Raw genomic sequence first — 16,265 nt, forward strand, 5'->3', positions numbered from 1 at the left:
GACTCCTGGGTACCATATCTCCCTCGCAAAGCAGGTGCCCAACTGTAGGGTAGATGCACTTTTACTTAGAGAATCCCGCAGAAACCAAAACACGCATGTGGGCCTGTTATCTAGCTGGAATCAGATCCCCTACAATTTTGATGTTCAAATCATGCAACCAGCCATGAAAGTCATTTCATTTATCCACTGTGGGATCAGATTTAGATTACTAACCATCTCCTTCTCATACTAGGGCGGAAAAGCCAGCAGATATCAGAGGAGGATTTTTATATTTTGCTGAACATTTCTCACCATGGGTGTGTGGGGGGGGGGTGAGAGAGAGAGAGAGAGAAGGAGGAGGGGGAAGAGAGAGAGAGAGGGAGGAGGGGGAAGAGAGAGAGAGAGAAGCAGCAGACTGTGTTCCTTGGAACTGTTGAGCATCCCTTCTTTCCTGAAATCCTTCACGCTAAGCTCCTATTATGTTACTTCCATGGTTGCTGCCAGTAATAATAATTACTACCAGTTAATGAACAACCATGTTCCAGGCACTGTACTAAATGCCTAACCTACGTACCTCATTTAATCCTAGCAGTAATTATTCATCTCACAAATGAAGAAGATATGGCTCAGAAAAAAATAATTAACTACCATTTCCATATAGCTTTTCTCTCTTTAATTGTTCAATTCAGCTCAACAAATATTCATTTAGCACCTATTAGGTGCCAAACGTGATGCCAACCATATGGGCGTTAGAGTTGAACAAGTGTATAGTCTAAAGAGGGGTTATGGAAATTTGAGTCGTGCCTTGAAAAATGAGTACATTTCCAGAACAGAACTGAAGGGGGATTATCTCAGCTGGCACTGGGAGGCACTATGCCCAGGGCGGCCACGTGTGCCTGTGACCATCTGTGTGTGTAGGTGGCCCTGCTGCCCCTTGCTTTTCCCTGGCCCCACTGCCATTAGCTGTGGGGCTCCCAAAACATTCTGTCCATCCCCCTTGTGTTTGACTTCGACACCTACGTTTTCAGACACCTGCCACCTGTCCACAGATGACTTCTCAATGCGTGTCCGTCCCTGCCCTCCCCCCTCCCCAGAGATTTCCAACTGTCTATAGGATACGCCCACGTGGATATCACCCCACCGGCATACACATTTTTAAAATTTGGAGATTCATAAATAAAACAAAAACAAAAACCCGGAAGTCTTCCTCTTCAGAAAGGGCCCCCTTTCCCAGCTCCTGGCTGCTGTCCACAATCATCAGGTATTCCTAGACTCAGACTTACAATCTCAGGGTTGTTTTGGCTTCATTTTCCTTCATCGGAGAGGCAGGGTGTTATAATGGGAAAAGCATAGACTTCGGAGTTAGATGTGGTTTCAGACCCCAGCTTCATCACTTAACTAGTTTTATGACTGTCATCAAGTTACTTAATCTCTGTAAATCTCGATTTCTTCATCTGTAAAACAAAGATGGTTATATTTACAACAGACTGTAAAAAGGATGAGATGGCCTGCAGAAGTGATCAGATATCTACCGAGTAGGCTCACAGTAGATATCCGTTCCCTTTCCCTGCTTATTCCCACCCTCCATCACCGCCCAGTTTATCACCAGGTTCTGACCATATTTCCTACGTGTCGCCTCCCGGCTTTGCTTAAGGCCTGCTGACCATACGAGGCTTAACTGACCACGAGAACATCCTGCTCATAGCTGCCAGCATCACCTTCCTCAGAGACTCCTTTCTTGTTTAGAAACCTTCGCTGGGTATTTATTTCCTACTCTGTCAGTCACAGGAGGGATTCAATAATCAGCACGTTAATGACTTCTGACCGACTGACTCTGACTCTGGGGTGGGAGCCTTCAAGACCCCCCAGTTGCCCCTTGAACCACTCTCATCGCTCCCAGCTCCCTCACACAGATCCTCTGCCTCACCTTCCCCACTACCCCCTGCCCACCTTTGTAACTTACTTGACCCGCGCAGACCTTCTACGTCCCCACCTTCTGGCATAACACTCCCCCTTCGTTGTCCCCTCCTCCAAGATTACCTCCAAAGTTCTCAACAGCCCCCAGCTAACACTTGAAGGCTTGCCGTTTCAACTTGAGCTCGCTGACTGCTCCATTCACTCACCCGTCAGCATTTTTTGAGCATTTGTGAGATACAAAGCACCACGCCTCATCTGTCAGTTGAAGCCAACTTCCCGGAACTTGCTGCGCTGTGGAAGTCTCTCAGAAACAACTCTCTCCTTGCTTATAAAGTGGGAATACCGCCCATTTGCCTCAGAGGCTTATTGTAAGGAATAAATGAGACTCAAATTATGAGAATGCTTTGAGAAGTTCAAAACGATATACAAATAGCAGGTAGTATTTTAAGAATAGCTACCATTTATTGTGCATCTTCTCAGTATGAACAAAGGCAGGGAACCTCTCCTCTTTGTGGTTGAAGCATAATATTCCATTTGATACTAACGACTACTCTATGAAGTATATATCACCATTTGCAGGACAGGAAGTCAAGATTCAGAGAGGTTAAACAATTTGTCTTAAGTTGCACAGCCTATAGGTGGCAGAACCAAGATTCAAACCAGATCTGTCTGACTCTAAAACCAACACCTTTAGCCACTTATGCTATATTCTCATCCCTCTACCAAGGATGGGTAGTTTCGTTTCTTTTCTTTTCTTTTCTTTTTTGTTTTTGTTATTTTGCGGTACGCGGGCCTCTCACTGTTGTGGCCTCTCCCGTTGCGGAGCACAGGCTCCGGAAGCACAGGCTCAGCAGCCATGGCTCACAGGCCCAGCCGCTCCGGCATGTGGGATCTTCCCGGACCGGGGCACGAACCCGCGTCCCCTGCATCGGCAGGCGGACTGTCAACCACTGCGCCACCAGGGAAGCCCGGGTAGTTTCTTTTCTAATGCTGCAAGCTGCCTTATAAGGAATCCTGCTCACAGAGGATATTTGGTGGTTTTGCCAGGTAGTTGCAGAGCAGGTCTGAAGACATTAAGCCATAGACAGCCCACCATAGAGTGCCCCGGAGGTCAGCAACCCTGTTTTTGTAAACTTGTTTCCTCTTATGGGGAAATTCCCTTAGCTCTATTTCCCCTCTCCTATTCCTCCTACCCCTCAGCCTGGAAGGACTGCATCCAGGAAACTTCACGTGGCTATTGCTTTCAGTTTTCCTAAAAGGAGCTTTCTTGTCTACTTATGTGTATGTGGGACTCTGACCTCTAGAGTCAACCTCAATCTCAGTCCCTCCCCGAGGCCTGATCACATGAGACATCTTTGGAGATGAGCGGCCTCTGGAGAGCGCTGGCATCATTTAGACCCACCCATCATTTTGCCTCTTCTCTGGCTGCTCTTGCATAGTCGTCCTGGGTTCAGCTGTACAGGATGCCTTGTGGGTCCTGGAAAGCACCGGGGTATACAATGCCTCCAAGTCTTCCCACATGCTCTTCCTTTCAGCATCTCCTGAACTCTGAGTCATGCTAAACACTTACTTCCTCTGGGAAGCCTTCTCTGCTTTCCTTCCCAAGCTGAATCCCCTCTTCTGTGTTCTCAGTAGTCTGTGCTTATCTCCTGTCATAACATTTACCAAGTTATACTGAGAGTGTCTGTTTTCCAGCTATCTCTTTGACCAAACTGTAACCTATTCTAGGGACCATGTTTTAGCCAGCACCAAACATGGTATTTGGTCTATAGTAGGTACTTAGTAATGTTTGTTGAGTGAATGAATGCTTGAAAGTATCTCTTCACTTAACTCTCTAAACCTTGAAGAGTAGTGGGTTGTAAAAAGTTATGCCATTCCTCTCTCACAGGCACCCTCCTCTCACCCATGGTCCAGGTAACTCCAAACTCTAGTCAAGTATTGCAGATCAGAGAAAAATAAGTGTTTGAGCAAACTTCCAGACTACAACTGGGATGCTTGCAGCTCCCATGTACTTTGAGACAAGAGTCCCAGCATTTCTGGACAGTGAGCTGCTTCCTGCATCTGTGAGGACTTGGGATCAACCGAGATCCATTACTGATCACAAGTTGTGGCAGCGGATGCAGCGAAGGGGGCGTGCCAGTAAGCCGTCACAGCCAGCCCTCCTGCATGGGGGCCTTAATCCTCTTGTTGCTAACAACCAACTGTTTGGGGAACAGTGAATTGGTCTCTTCAGATTCTAAGGAGGCCGTCAAGGTTAGAGCACCAGATGGGAAGATGAGCATTGCCTGGAGTCTCTCCTTTTAACTGGGCCCTAATTTGTTGAGGCCCTAGGCCTGCCCCTCCTCTGCTCCCTGACAGAAAGGGCTGATGAGGCCTTCCAAAGCCGTGGCTGAGGTCCCATGGAACCAACCCTTTGTTCCTTAGAAGCAGTGAGCTTTCCAGCTGCAGGGGATGGGGAGCCAAAATAGATACAAGCGAGAAATGAAGCTACTGGACTGTAGGAAAAAATAAAGGCCCAGAGTGATTTCTGTGCATTCATATTTCATAAACTGATATGCCCCATCCTAGCTGTAGTGAAGAGGGATGTGGCCTCCTCTGTTATTGTGGCTTCAGTGGGAAGTGCCCACCTTCACCACCCCACGCTGAGCTGGGAGGGCGTGGGAGAGGGAGGAGAATCCATCGATCTCACCAGGATCAGCAGCAGACAGTTACTAAGCATCTACAGACGTAGATTATTATGTTGGACAATGTGGAAGGGAAAAGAAACATTAAAAACCTAGTTCAATTAAAGCACATCTTTTAAGTTTAAAAAAAAACGTAAAACAAGTCTTTAACTCAAAAAGCATCTAGTCTGGTTGGATAGATAGGAAATAAACTCATAAGAGCATAAAAGTATTCCAGTTTAAGACACCACTGATTGTAAGACACACCATTATTTTTTTAACTCTAAGAAAGAAAAGCACTACCAATTAAACCAACATCATCAACTGTAATATGCATCCCAACTCAAAAGATGTTAAAGTGGAGGTGGGGGGCTAAGAATCGATCTTTAAGAATCAATGAAATACATATACAAGATAGTACATGCTAAATCACAAATGAATCAAAGAAACAAAGTGTTCAGGACTTCTGAGGGAAAACCCATAATGGAGGGTTAAGGCAAAGAGAGAAAACACGAGCTGAGCCTGGGCCAAAGAAGCTTATGCTTTACTGAGATCACTGAAGTGGAAGGAGGGCATTCCAGAAAACGGAAGCACTGAAATCAAAGCCAAAAAGGCACGGGGGGAGCAATGTTGTACAGACAATGAGCAGAGAAGTTAGGGTGGGTGAAGGTGAGGGCAGGAAGGTGGTGAGCAGAAGTTGGACAGGAGGAGAGCCTTCAATAAACCAGAGTGCTGATAAACCCAAAATGGCCGGGCTTCCCTGGTGGCGCAGTGGTTGGGGGTCCGCCTGCCGGTGCAGGGGACGCGGGTTCGTGCCCCGGTCCGGGAAGATCTCACATGCCGCGGAGGAGCTAGGCCCGTGAGCCATGGCCACTGAGTCTGCGCGTTCGGAGCCTGTGCTCCGCAACGGGAGAGGCCACAACAGTGAGAGGCCCGCGTACCACAAAAAAACCAAAATGGCCTGTGGGGTTACCCACATTTCATCCATATTCTGACTCTGAAGAGGAAAAGTTCTGCGGGACAAGCAAGCTGAAGTCCCACCGTGTTGTCGTTCATTCATTCAGCAACACTGATTGAGCGTCTACTAAATTCCAGGCACTTTGGCGGAAACAAATCCTAAATTCTGCCTATCAAGGGGAGATAAGTCATCTACTGAGAAAACTATGAGGTATAGGCATCATCGTTACTCCCACTTTAAAGCTGATGGCACAGAGGTTCAGGGAGGTCCATTGACTTGCCCAGCCTCCCACAGGAGGACAGGGACGATGAGAATTTGATTTATGGCCCTCTAGACAGTATGAGACAAGGCGCAAACTTCCGTACAGGGGACAGTGGACAGAAAAGATCGCTTGGATCAAAGAAATAATAAAAATTGAAAGGTTAGTTTATGTTGTGAGAAGATCTTGAATGTCAGGATCTTTAGGTAACCTCAGATAAAGGAGAGTCCCTGATGGCTTTTAATCAGGGATCAGATCTGTGCACTAGGAAGATTCATTTGTGATCTATCTACAAGGTGGATTATAGAGAGAAGAAACAGGAATCAGACCAATTAGAAAGCTATTACAACACTTTAAATGAAAGGAATTTGACCCAGGATAATGTCTGAGTTAAATCATGGTCTTGGCTTTTTATTAACCTTGAAAGGTTAAGGATGTACACTCCCCTCAAAATACCCTGGGGTCTTTGATCTGTGAACTTATCGAAGCCGTCATGAACTTTGTTTCCAGCCTTGGCATATACTAGCATCATTTGTTCTAAAACAATGGCCTTAGGGTTTCCACATGCAGCACGGGGTCGGGGAGAGAGTGGGACAGAGAGGAGGCCCCAGGATCGAGGGCAGCGAAGCCAACAGTTGCCTCTCCCAATCTTGGTAAACAAAGGTGTACTGCGCTTAACTACACTCTTTATGGTCTATAGATCTAGACCCTTCTTCTCTAACCTTCCCTTTTCCACCTTATAAATCCTGAATTTTAAACTCTTTTCCTATGGTAGCCACCCCCATCAGATTGTATAATCGCTAGTCCAAACCTCTTGTCTCACAGTTAAAACCCCGAAGCCCTGGGAAGGAAAAGGACCCGTCTCAGGCCACACAGCCAGTGGATAGCGGGACAAGCCTCTAACTCTCCTAGCCTCTCTGAGCTGCACCATCTCCAGCTCTCAGCTCAGACCGCCATCCCCTAGAGGGACTCTGTTCCCCCGGCAGGAATGAATGGTTTTGTAATAAGGGAGAACAAGTTTTACTTGTGTCTTCAGTGACGCTGCCCATCATTCCGCAGAACTTTTTAGCCTCTAGAGACTAGCCAGGCACTTCGTGGCATCTGCGGTATCTCTCCAGTGTCCTAACAACGGTCATCTTAAAAATCCCTGATTATTAAGTTTGCCTGACTAACAATCTTGGCCTGATTGTTAAGTTTGAGCTATTCAAGGTGAAATTAGGGGACAAGGCTCAGGATGAGGTCAGGGGCGATTCGTAATCACCAAATGCCTGCCGGCAGTTCCCATTTGGACATTCTACCATCACCTCAAGCCCCACACATGTCTCTCAAAACGTCATGGCCGTCCGTGTTTCCCCCTCCCATCTTTCCCTGTCATCCAGGTTACAGCCCATGGGCCAACCATACTCCCTCCTCTGCCTACAGCAGTCAGTCACCAAGGACCATTTTGTTTCTCCTTACCACCTCATTTCTGTCCTCTCCTTTCCATTCTTATTGGCATTCTGCTTGGAACTCTGTGTTGGGTTGTGATGAGATAGTTGGAAACTTGCTTGTAAATGGACAGAATTCAAGAAAAAAGGTACCTCCCCTAACTCTGAAATCTGCTTACTTTGCACCTGTGTCACAGGATCCTTTTTAAGTGTCAGCTCAGGACCCAGAATTTGCATTCCCCTCATTGGCTGGGAGCCTTTGGTTGTAAAAATCCATTTGTGAGCTTCCAGCTGTGGCCCTCTGTGCTTTTGCACGGCACAACATCTCTCCGCCGGCTCTCCAGCTGTGGGAGTCCCTGCAGAGGACAGCTTTTAGGCAGGACAGATTCAGCTGAGCAATCCTCATGCTAAGCGGGCCTGGATGCCACTAGGCAGAGAGTGAGCGGCTTGAGGACAGTCAGTCTCTGAGCTGAATTTCCTGAGCCCCTTCTGTCTATAAGTCATGACACACATGAATTCCAGTTCAGGACAATATGTTTATTTATTTATTTATTATATTTTTTTTTTTTTGCGGTACGCGGGCCTCTCACTGCTGTGGCCTCTCCCGTGGCGGAGCACAGGCTCCGGATGCACAGGCTCAGCGGCCATGGCTCACAGGCCCAGACGCTCTGTGTAGCATGTGGGATCTTCCCGGACCGGGGCACGAACCCGTGTCCCCTGCATCGGCAGGCGGACTGTCAACCACTGCGCCACCAGGAAAGCCCTGTTTGTTTATTTATTTAGCCCCCATCTAATATTAGGCATCATGCAAGGTTCTGGATAAAGAGATATGTGATCATTTCTGATCATGAGGGGTTCACGATCTGGAAGGGAAGACAGCCAAGAAACAATTATAATCCATTGCGAGACACGTCATTATGGTAGAGGTGAGCCCAGGATACTCAGAACCTAAGCCAAGGCTGAAATAATCATTTTACTTATGTGATTGAATATATGAATTAAATGACTGACGATGACCGTGGGCCAGGCACTGTGCTGTGCACATTATGTCATTTTTTTCTCGTTTTAGTCGCACAGCATTTTTCTTCTTTCATCCTTACAACTTTCTGGGCAAGAACTATTTTTGTTTCTGGTTCTCAGACAAGGCAGCTGAGGCCTAGAGAGGTTAAGCAGCTAGCCCAAGGTCCCCCACTGGGTAACAGAAGGAACCAGTGGTCCATCCCAGGCTGCCTCCCCACAGAGCCTGAGGACCGTGTGTGCAACTGGCACTCCCTGGAAGGGGCCCAGACTGAGCAGCAGTAGGGTGAATAAGATCCAGCCTTACAGAGCTGGGCTGGGCGATGGGAGCCTGCACCTGTCGCAGGCCCAGAGAAAAGTGAGTGAAGGGCGTGGAGGAGAGAGAACATAGCACACTGCAGAATCCAGTGTTTCTCTCAGCCGCTGGAATGATCAAAGAAGGCTTCACAGAGGAGGTGAGCTTTGCATTGGCCTTTGAGGGACAGCCAAGGGCCCAATGTTTCGGCATAGGAAGAAAGCAAGAAAACAGAGAGAGAAGGCCAGGCCATGGCAATGGTCCAGCCAGGCTCTAGGTGAAAGAGGAAAGAGATGAAAGCAAGAACACGGAGTTTGGAAAGGCTTCTTTATGTGGATGTGGGAGGGGGCACAGCAGAAGGTGAGACCGAGCCATGCCACCTAACCTGGCCTCCCCCTCTTCAGCCTATGCTCAGCTGCAGCCACACCAGCTCCTCTCCCAGCCGTCCTCAAAGCACCTGCAGCCCCAGTTTGGGATCCAGCAGCAGCAACAGCAAGCATCACAGCAGCCGCCGCCGCCCCAGGCATCACGGCCAGCACTCCAAGCCCCGTCCCACCCCCAGCTGGCCTCGGTCCCTCCAAGCCTGGCCCTGCAGCCCGGCCCCGAAGCCCATGCCATGCCGCTAGGCCCAGTCCCATCCACCCTGCCTCTCCAGTGTCCCGCTGCCAACCTGCACAAGCCTGGCAGCACTCAGCAGTGCCACCCTCCCATGCCAGATGTCGAGCCTCACAATGGATACCCTGAGGGCCTGTCTCACACCCCTCAACACAGGTTCCAGCATGCCTCGGCTGTCATCTTACAACTGCAACCTGCTTCGCCAGTGGTGAGTAAGCCGAGCCCGAGGTCCAGGGAACAAAGCGGGAGGACACGGCTCAGGCAATCCCGCGGCCCCCATTTGGATGTGTGTCTGGGTGGGCTGAGTGTCGAAGTCCTCTCTGAGTAGTCCAAGAAAGAAAAGGGGCCTCTCCCTAATTTGGGGCTAGCTGAATCTTAATGTCCTTGCCTTCTACCCAAGCTCCATGGAAACGGGGGACGTGTCCAGGAATGTAGAGGCAATTCACGAGAAGATCATCTCTGTCCTGTCCTTTAACAGCCCCAGCAGTGCACCCCCGATGACTGGAAGGAAGTGGTACCTAGAGAGAAGAGTGGGCCTGAGACTCGGTCTGGCCCACCACCGCATCAGCAAGCCATCGTCACTGCCATGCCCGGTGGCCTGCCTGTACCCAAGAGCCCGAACATCCAGCAGTCCCCAGCTCATGGTATGAAGTGTAGCGGGGCCCTCGGGGGAGGGGAGAGCATTGTCTTCCTTGCCACCCCCTGGCACATCTCACTTGGGCATCTAGAATGGGAGGGAAACTACTCCAAGCCCCAAGAAGCAAGAAAGAAGCTGGGTAGGTGGAAACAGAGAGAGGATTGAGAAGATGACGCAAGGACAAAGAAAGGGGACCCAGAAGGCATAAAGGAGAAAGAAAAGGAGAATTGAAAGTTCTAGATGAGGCTTGCCTGTCATTGCTGTCAGATGTACCTGCATATCCGTATGCCGGGTTGAGAGCTCCCCCAGGGATCCAGTTGTCTCAATCCTCTGCTCTGCTTGGTATGAGAGTGCGTTCTTGAATTTGGCAATATGACGAGGTGGCTTGTGCAGAGATGAGGGAAATGCTTAGGGGGAACTAGGAGGGGATTCAGCTCACGGAGAGCACCTTGGAAGGAACGGTGCTCAGCTCTGGGATCCCCACCTTCTGTCTGTGAGTGCTCAGGGACAGGCGGGCTTCTCCTAGACCTGGGTTTTAGGAGACTCTGCTGACCCCTCTACCCTGACGAGAGAATCACAGCAGTACCTCTGCCTCCACAGTGATCCCTTCGCTTTCCCTTCCTTCTCTGCCAGTGTGCACAGCAATCTTGGCCCAGATCTCAGAGACATTCTGGGCCATGGGCTGCCTACAACTCAGGGAGGCAGTTCCATCATTGGACTAAATGTGTTCTGGGAGTGGGGTGGGGAGAGCCAAGAGAAAAGGGGTTTGGAAAACAGAAGAAGGAGGAATGAGAGGAAAAGTACTTTGGGACAAAGTAGTTATAAATGTCCTGTAAGGAATGGAGGGTGGACTCAAGGAAAAGGAAAGCAAAGGAATATGAAGAAAAAAACATTAGAAAAATTAAAAGACAGCAAGGAGGTCAGCATTCTCTTGGCAAACTTGCAATGATAAGGAGCTCACCATTTTGAAAAGCAGCCCATTCCATTGTAGGATTGCTCTAATTATCAGAAAGTTGCTCTTCAAATTAAGCCAAAATCTGCTCTCGTGGAACTCCCACCACTAGCTGTGATTCTGTCTTGTGGATTGTCCATCTCCTACAGTGTGTATAGACAGTTATCATGTCTCTTTCCTCTCCCCCATTAAAAAAAGAGAAAATCTCCAGGCTAAATATCTGAGATTTATTTCATTTTCTACCTATCACACATCCAGACCTCCCATTCCCACCATGCTGATCATTCTTGTCTAGCTACATTCTACCTCTCCACTAATTCCCTTAAAATGTGATCCCCAAAATGAAGCACATTAATTCCAAATACAAAAAGGCGCTAGTCACCCTAGGTTGGCACCTAGACTTAGCTTTATAAGCCCTTCAAGGGACAGATCTGCATGGTATAGTAGAGAGGAGCTAAAATTCGTTGAACACCTATGTGCCAAGTTCTGCTCTAAGTTTTCCTTTACTCATTCATGATAACCCTGAGAGATAAATATTATTGGCCCCATTATTTAGAGGAGGAAACAAAAGCTTGAAGAGGCTCCAGTTCACAGAGCTATGAAAGGGCAGCACCATGATTCTGGCTCCAGGGGTAATTCCCTTACCTGCCTTCAGCACGACATTGCACCTATGGCCCCACGTTAACTCCCCTGACCCAGGGGAATGATACCCTTAGTTCACCGAGCACTGTGTCACCTGAATTCCAGAGGGGTTGGGTTTGGTTTTTGTTTCTGTCTTTGTTTTTGTGGTTTCTTTTTACATGGATTGCTATCACTTCAGGTCTCTTCCATCTCAAACTTGTACAATTTATATTGTGAGCCAAAACATGATTAATTATATCTGTTAAACGTTATCTTGTGAATTTAGCCCACAGTTCCAGGCTAGCCAGAAAATGGTAATGCTTAACAGCTAACATTTAATGAGTCCTCTCTACCAGCTTTACATGCATTTCCTCATTTAATCCTGACAGTAACCCTCTGAAGCAGGAACTTTTATCATGCCCATTTTAAAGATAAGAAAACTGAGGCACAGCAAGAATAAGTGGTGGGGCAGGAATGTTTTATATCTGAATTTTGTCACTCATTATACTAACTCCTCTGCTTAACTTTGCCATCCGTAAATTATATAGCGTGTTTTCTTTGTCTTTAACCAATTTGCTGATCGAAATATTGAATAGGACCTGACTGAAGACATATCCCCTGTCTGCAGGTTGGTGATAATCAACAGCCTTTGTTCAAGTATTTGTTATCCAACAACCTCTGAATGAACTGACATTTGCCTCCCTTTCTTCATCTTGTCTAGAAAGCTCTCAAAAATCTCTTTCTGAAATCTAATCTAGATGATACACATATAACAAAGCATCTTGCTCCTGAGGTTCTATCTCATGAGAAAAGTAAGTTTTGCACAGTGGAAACAATTGTCAACCACCCAAGATTTAAATATTCATTCTGTATATGTTTGAATGCCTGCTCTGTGCAAAGTACTGTGGGGTGGAAGGTAATAAATGCATAGAGAAATAAGGTCTGTACCCTACCTTCAAGGAGCTTAAAGTCCTCTGGGAAAGATGAGAAGTGCACAGGAAAAAAATACAGTAAAAACTAAGATATGATAAATGGCATAGAACGATTATGGGTAAATGCTTTAAAAGGTAAGAGAGAAAAGTTACTGCCAAGTAGAGATTATCAGGATAGATTGCAGGGAGGAAGTGGCATTGTTCTAGAGCGAGGGTTGGCAAACTACATCCCGAGGGCCAAATTCATCACATCACCAGTTTCTGTACAGCCCACAAGCTAATAATGGTTTTTACATTAAAAAAAATTTTTAAGACTCAAAAAAAGAAGAATATTTTGTGATACAAGAAAATTATACGAAATCCGAATTTCTGTGTCCATAAATAAAGTTTTATTGGCACACAGCCACATTCATTCAGGTAGTGTCGTCTGTGGCTGCTTTCCTGCTGCAACAGCAGAGTTGAGTAGTTGCAACAGAGACCACATGGCCTGCCAAGTCTAAAATATTTACTATCTGGTCTTTTATAGAAAAAGTTTGCCAGCCACTGTTCTTGGGTCTAGACCATGAAGGATAGGTAGGACCTGGACATGTGGCATTGGGGAGAAGGGACTAGTGAAGTAAAGGAAGGGAGGCAGGAGTGTAGGCATGTTTGGGGGACAGAGAGGCCGAGCATTCATAGAACAAAATGTAAGTGTAAGAAATGCAAAGGCGGAAAGGGGGAGGAAATGTGCATATTAATGAAAGAAGGCTTTGAAAATTTGAAAAATGGGGTGGGGGGAACGAGGGAAAGAGAAAGGGAGCAAACTAAACGATCGAGGAATATAAAATAAATGTAAAATGTGGAAACAAAGGTAAAGGGATGAGGCCTGAGGGGAAAGGGCTGGGGATATGAATGCTAAGAAAGGTAAGAATATGAGAAAATGTTGGAAATAGAAGTCAAGCATGGAGAGAGAAATTCGGGGCAAGTATTCGGCATAAAGCCTGGGGGATGGGGGTGCAGTGAGACTTGTGAGTCTCACAAGCTCTAGTATATCTACTGAATGAAGGTGCTTTCCCGACAATTCAGTTTAATCCAGCGTGGTTTAGGAAGAGAAGTAACATTTATTGGGCTCCGTGTGCCGGGCACTGCAGGCAATTTGTATAAATGCTCTCAGTTAGCCTGCACAGTAAACCTAAAGAGACGGCATTAGCCCCGTTTATGGAGGTGTAACTGGGTCACTTTGGTCATTACTTAACTTCTCTGATCCTCAGTTCCCAGTGGGGAGGATAACGACTACTTGTGGGGTTATTGTGAACACTGAGAGGAAGTGCGTGCATGTACGGCTTGACACATATTCAACACTCAATTGCTGCTAGTCGTTATTCTTCCTGCCTCCGACTTGGCCAGGCGGGAGTCCACCACCGCACGGGGGACTTCTGACGGGGCGAGAGCGGACATTGGCGTGGCGCGGCGCCCGCCTCCTTAAACAGAACCCTTACGTACCTAACCGGCCGCCAGCCCCGCCCCGCGCCTTCCAGAGGGCGCGGGGCGGGGCCGGCGCGGCCGCACAAAGGAAGCGCGCGGCCCGGCTTCCGCGCCGGCGCCCCGCCTCCCTGAGGCCCCGCCCCGCGCGCCCATGCCCCGCCCCCGCCTCGCCCCGCCCCCGGCGGAGGCGGCCGCGGGAGCCCTGCCGGGACGCGCCGCATTGTCTCCGCGGCGGCTGCAGCCCTCGAGCGCCTGCCGCGCGCGCGCAATCCGCCGCCGCCCGCACCCCCGCCCCGGCCTCGCGCCCCCGCCGCCCATTGTGGACGCCGGCCCGGCCGGTACGGTCGGATGCGCCGCGGCAGCCCCGGGCCCCGGCTCGGAGGCTCGCGGCGGAGAGGAGGCGGCCCGCCCGGGCCCGGGACCCCGCGCGAGGCGGCGCCCGGCCGAGGGGTTGCGTAGGCCCCGCCCGGCCAGGCCCAGCCGGGCCCTGGACAGGTCAGTGCCCGTGGCGGGGGAGGGGTTCTCGCCAGGAGGGGTACCGCGGCCCGCTCTCGTCGCACTGGACACCGGGCACCGCCCTCCGGTGCCACTCCCGGTCCGGGCCTACTCGGCTGCCAGGCCGTGCCAGCTCGCGATTCTCGCCCTCCCGACGCCGGGGAGGTGTCCTGCGCCTCCCCCCTCGTCGGGGACCCTGCCTGCCCCGCACTTCCCCGGCAGCCGCTGTGTCACCTTCGGCGTGCCAGACGCTTCCGTGTGTCCCCGCACACCCCCACCCCGGCCTCGGGCCTCCGGGGCGGCGCTTTTCCGGGGATGGACGGTCCGCTTAGGGACAGGGCTGCTGGCATCCGCTGTACCCTCTGGGTAGGGGACTGCCTATCTTGGAGGCCTGCGGCTTAGCTGGAGAGTTTTGTTTTTAATCTAGTTCAGTCTCACGAAGCTTTTAATTGGATGGAAAGGGACAAGCTGTTCTGTGTCTATCCTCTCTTCCATTTTTAGAAGAGCGTTTTCTCTCCTTCCCGTGCCAAATGAAGGCATATTGTATTGTTGATTCTTTACATTAAAATCGGGACTTGTGAGATTCTTTATTTAAATTGAAGTCCAGAGAGAGGGAAATAATTTGCCCAAGATCAAGTTGCAAACCAATGGTGAACCTACAGTGTGAACTCGTAGTCCCCAGCTCCTGTATTGTTGGATACCAGTTTGTGCCAGTGATACCCCGGCCGTCCCAGTCCTCCCCATCCCTCCCGCAAGGCTGCCTTTTCGACCTGAACACATTTCACTGACATACTTTCAGTTCTGATCAACTTTCCTTTCCTTCCTGCTCCATACCTAGAATGTTGACTTTCTTCCCATGCTGCCTACAGAGACACGTTCTTTTATTCTTTTTCCTGCTAAACAACTTAGTGACAGCTCTCCCCTTAGATATCTCCCATCCTAGATCTTTAATCCCCTTCCATTAGCATATTGGACCCAGAGGATCCCTTGTTGTGAAATAAGCTACCGACCTAAATCCACCATATGTCCCCAATTTTTCTAGGACAACCCCAATTTAAAATATTCTATCACGTTGTCTATCAACCAAGTGTCTCGATTTTTGGTTTAGAAAATAATGTCATTTTAACCATATCAGGCCCTGCTGTCCTGGCCTTTTCCAGCCATTTGGCTCTGGGGCATAACTGGGTAATCCAATTATCATTCACCTGGGATTTTTCATCCCCCCCCCCACCCCCGAGTCAACCCAAATGTTGGAACTGCTAGGATTTCTAGATGAGTCTGAAAATTGCAGGCTAATGAGGCAAGGAAATTCCTTCTTGCTCCTATATGTCTGCCCCCGCTGCCCTCCCCATTTTTTATTCCGGTAGAGGGCCTCAGACCTGTGGCAGCGTCTATTGATTAGGGCTTAAGTTGAGGTCACATGGGATGCAGGGCTTCATATCATGTTGACTCCAGAATAGAAAGAAAGAAACTTACTGTGTTGGTTACAGGGCAGGAGATTCTGTCTTGGATCTTAAGATACCTGCACAGCTAAGTAGTTTTGGTTCCGCTCAGATTTCACACACCTTCATTAGGCTCCTGCCTCGTGTAAAGCATGATCCTAGGCACTGTGGAGAATGTAAAAGTGATTTTTTCACTTAGCCCCCAACATCTGGATCTATATCTCGAAATAGCCACATTTTTGAATCAGCTGATGCAGTGTGTCCCACTGTTTCTTTACCTAAGTTCCAGCCCTGGCAAGGCGGGAACCAGAGCCTCTGGCTTGGCTCCTTCACAAGGGCTGGCTTCTTCAGAGGGCCCAGCAGATGGGTAGTGGTGCTCGTGTGGCACCTGCCCTTTCCAGGCACTCTTATCACGTGAGCTCTGCCTCTCAGCCCACCCAAGATCTGTTACCAGGCTTGTCCATACACATCGGGAAGAATAGATGCCTTTTTTCTCCAGCGTTAATCTTGCCACTTTTCTGTGGTTCTTGAGTTGGCTTTCTCAGTTGTCCAACTGCATTTTTGTGAGAGGTAGCTCCTGTTTTCATCGCCT

General features: G+C 48.9%; 1 protein-coding gene across 7 annotated transcripts in view; it reads left to right on the top strand.

The window, feature by feature from the left end:
* PHC2 (polyhomeotic homolog 2) overlaps nucleotides 1-16,265 on the top strand; it is a 102,600-nt gene that overhangs the window by 65,493 nt on the left and 20,842 nt on the right. For 6 of the 7 annotated variants that reach the window (XM_060308176.1, XM_060308172.2, XM_030870220.3 and 3 more), the window contains 2 exons: nucleotides 8,920-9,338; nucleotides 9,609-9,774. In XM_060308176.1, the coding sequence (XP_060164159.1) occupies nucleotides 8,920-9,338; nucleotides 9,609-9,774 (585 nt within the window). Of the gene's footprint in view, nucleotides 1-8,919; nucleotides 9,339-9,608; nucleotides 9,775-14,058; nucleotides 14,232-16,265 lie in introns of those variants that run through there. The other variant, XM_030870209.3, reaches the window with a different exon arrangement.

The sequence above is a fragment of the Globicephala melas genome, chromosome 1 (genome assembly GCF_963455315.2).
Source record: "Globicephala melas chromosome 1, mGloMel1.2, whole genome shotgun sequence".
NCBI classification, from domain to species: Eukaryota; Metazoa; Chordata; class Mammalia; order Artiodactyla; family Delphinidae; genus Globicephala; species Globicephala melas.